This window comes from Limulus polyphemus, unplaced genomic scaffold (assembly GCF_000517525.1).
Source record: "Limulus polyphemus unplaced genomic scaffold, Limulus_polyphemus-2.1.2 Scaffold5175, whole genome shotgun sequence".
Taxonomy (NCBI): Eukaryota; Metazoa; Arthropoda; class Merostomata; order Xiphosura; family Limulidae; genus Limulus; species Limulus polyphemus.
Window position 1 is genome coordinate 68,650 of NW_013670785.1, and position 3,782 is coordinate 72,431.

Here is a 3,782-nt window from a genome sequence, read left to right on the forward strand (position 1 = left end):
TCGAGAGAAGTGTATGTGATCACTCGCCAGCTTTTACAAGTAGCATTTTATTAGGGTTGACTTGCTAAGCTTTACATGACACATCTTATTCCTACTTATTTAGTTATGCTTAACAGCAGTTTTCTAGCTCAATTCATATAGCATTTAAACACCTTTTTCTTTGAAAGAGGAAGGTCTTTCAAGTTCTATTTAATATATTACCAACTTCGCCCCTTTTCTTCTTCAACTTTGGTTTCTCTGGAATTTATTTTTCTTTTCTATTAATCTCTGTGTGTGTACCTTTGCCTGCAGAGGTGGTTTTTGGTTCATCGAGTGGACAGTGCCGGGTTTAGAGGCGGGTGCAACCCATGTAATTGCACGGGGCCTTGAGCCTCAAAGAAGGAAGGATCCAACATTGCAGTTTTCACGGAGGCTTCAAAGGGTTAAATGTGGCCTTATCAGTGGAAGATCCTTTCTTCCTTTTCGGTCTCTCTTCTATAGAAAATACAGATGGAAAACACTGGTAGTTAAGTATGTCTGGGTCACTAGAACACGTTACGCTGGCCTTGAATTCCTGTGAGTGGGAAGCCCTGGGATGACTAAGCAGTGTCAATTGACTGGTCAGTAATGGCTGTGGATGTTTATCTTTTCACAAATACCAATCTTGTGAGATTGTAAAGTAAAATTATCAGCTTTTATCAAGGGTTTGATAATCGGTGTTTTAAGAAGGAGGAAAACTACATAAATATCAATATTCTGGAGTCACTAGCTGTGTCACTTGTTGTATTTAGTATCTTCTCTCAACTCCGCTTAGCCAGTGTGTCGCATAAGGTACTGTTCAGGTTGAAAATGCCCCTAGTGGCTCAGCGGTAAATCTGTGGACTCAAAATCGGGTTTCGATACTCGTGGTGGTCATAGCACAGATAGACTACTGTATAGCTTTGTGCTTAACAACAAACAAACATATCAATACCACAAGGTAAGGTTATTTGCTCTTTTAAAATATAGATTGCGACAGTTCGATACCAAAGTTTTCAAAGATAGGTTAGAAATTATCTACATACATCAAGTGCATAAATTAAATTAGTAATGAAAACGGCATACACCAAGTATAATCTATTCAAAAAGCCTCTTGCTCAAACCTATCCCGATTGAAATGCTTAAGCTTATCCAGCACGTTCGGCTTACCCAAGTAGCAAACAAAAAACATCAACGGACGCATGAATGTGATTACATAGGAGCTTTTGACCACATTTCTCATAATGCCTGCCCCCTAGTGGCACAGCGCACAGCGGTATATCTGCGGATTTACAACGTTAGAATCCGGGTTTCGATACTCGTGGTGGGCAGAGCACAGATAGCCCATTGTGTAGCTTTGTGCTTAATTACAAACAAATCATAATGCCTAAAATGCCACGATGCCTTGCGTCCAACATTTTAATAAATATAATATATAAAACTTTGATATTCATTATTCTCTGTATTATATTGCATTTTCTTGTAATTTGTTATATATATATATATATGTGTGTGTGTGTGTGTGTGTGAGTAAATCACGCAGAAATTTTAGTTCAAGCAAAGTTAGACGTTTTTTAGAAAGAATTTGCGAAAAACGAAGTTACATTGAAAGTTGTGAAATTGGGGTTGTTTCTTTTGTTTGCTGATAAGCGCAAAACTACATCTGTTCTATATACATCACGGAGATAGAACTCTAAATGTTAGCGTTATAAGTCTTCAAACTTACTGCTGAGTCACCAGGAGATGGTTGATTGTTTTTAACTTTGGAGTTGGTTATCAGCGAACAACGGTCTACTTTTGTCTTTTTAGTGTGACATCTCTTAGGTCAAAAATGGATAAATTGAGATTATCAGTTTAAAGCTATCTAACTCATGCACAAACATATAGAATAGTGTACAATTACTCCAATGTTATTTGTTTCACGTTGTACGATCAGTTTCTCTCGAAACTCAATAGTACGTAAAAGAGCATAACAGCTAGTTTGCTTTGAATATCGTGGCTAAAGCAATGTTTATTTTAATTTCAGCGGACGGTGCTGGTTCGTTCCAAACTTTATAAGAGAGGGCGTTAAAGTCGTGTGTAAATTATAAATGATTTTTCATACAACCAAGTTATAGTTTCTTGTGCCGTATGTTGTGCGTCGTACGAGTTATGGCCTTGGAGTTTTGATTATTGTCTTTTTTTTTCCTTCTTTCTTTCTTTTCTCGACCTTAACACCCAGTAGAGTATATGTAAGGCGAAATACGATCCACCAAATTATTTTATGTAATTTTATAATCTTGTGCTCTATTAGTATCACTCGGTATAATGTTAGGCAGAGGATTTACCCAACTGACATTGTTTTGTAAACCAAGTACGAAGTTTTGTAAAACTTTTAACACAAAAATGTAAGTAAATTTAATAGTACTGCTACTACTACTACTAGTACTGAAAGTTAAAATTAAGAAATAAATTAAGATACTCTATTTTTACTGTGCACTAAACATAAGTACGTGAAAACCAAAAACCCGTTTTAACTTTTTTATTTAAAGTCAGTTTTGACTTATCATTACTACTAGTATTTTTATTACTAATTACTAGGTTTTTGTTAATTCTTTTATTTATAAGGAAAACTATAGAGTAAATGATGCTATATATTGATAATGCAACTACATATTCTGAGTTAGAACTTGGAGACTGTTAGAAGTATTAGCTAATGATATATGTAAGTTGTTATAGATAAACTTTATATACACATGCCACAGTGAAACTATATAGGATTTGAAGGATAAGTAGCATTGATGCTACTAATTTATTCTAAATTGATAAACAGACAAATTGTTACTGATGAGGGTAAAATTTCCTGAAACTAGTATAATTCGATGACAAATGGTGAATCATTTATTAGATTGGCTTCATATTTAATTTTTAGATAAACATAATGTGACTTCTATGTACTAATATTCCATTTTATAACCATATCATAATTTTTAGTAGGATGAAACTCATGCCTAGTGTCTTGTTACATTGACAATAAGATGATAACATAGACAGATGATTAATTAATGTAAATGTGAGAGACACTGAGAATGAATTTTATGCTTAGTCAGTTAGTGTTACTGAGATAGAGAGTTCCACATGCCATATGAGCTGAATCATTAATGTTCCATAAAATGAAAGGTTAAACGTGACTGGCATAAAATCTCTTGGTATAATTTATAGAGATAAATTAATAATCATTTATGAAGATGAGGAAAATTGTTGTACTTAATTAAAGTTTATATTTTAACAAGAGAGTGAAGCCATGTGAAAGTTGTGGTTGAGTGACACCATCTGAACATTTTTATTGCTGTACTTGGAGAGAATGGGAAATGTTGAATTTTAATGTATTTTATTTTCATATAACTTAGGCCAGTATTGTATTATTGTAAGGTGATACAACAATGGAATATTTTATTAATGTTAGATTTTGAGAATAATAAATGGATAAAATAATATTTTGAATAGTTCCTTTTTTTTTCTCAGTCTGAAGTAGTAACGTAGTTTTAAAACCCCTGAACTTTTCAGCATTGCCATCCCTATATCATCCTTATTTCTTTTGTTAATTGTAAATAATGTACTGTTGTCTCTTAATATTAGACAAAGATTCCTGATTACTATATCATCATAATTGAAAATCTCTTTCTATCAAATACCAAAATTATAACATTGAAAGTATAGCTTACAAAATTTAGTTAACTTATTTATAGTAAAGAGAAGATGTAAATATTCACAGCAGTATGTGTAGGTTATACACACACATATAT

General features: G+C 33.2%; 1 protein-coding gene across 1 annotated transcript in view; it reads left to right on the plus strand.

Annotated features, from left to right (window-relative positions):
- Positions 1-2,124: 2,124 nt before the first annotated feature.
- LOC106472228 (oxidoreductase NAD-binding domain-containing protein 1-like) overlaps positions 2,125-3,782 on the plus strand; it is a gene marked incomplete at its 3' end in the record, with an annotated part of 7,378 nt that continues 5,720 nt past the window's right edge. The window contains exon 1 of the mRNA XM_013932858.1: positions 2,125-2,384. Within this exon, the coding sequence (XP_013788312.1) occupies positions 2,305-2,384 (80 nt within the window). The remainder of the gene's footprint in view (positions 2,385-3,782) is intronic.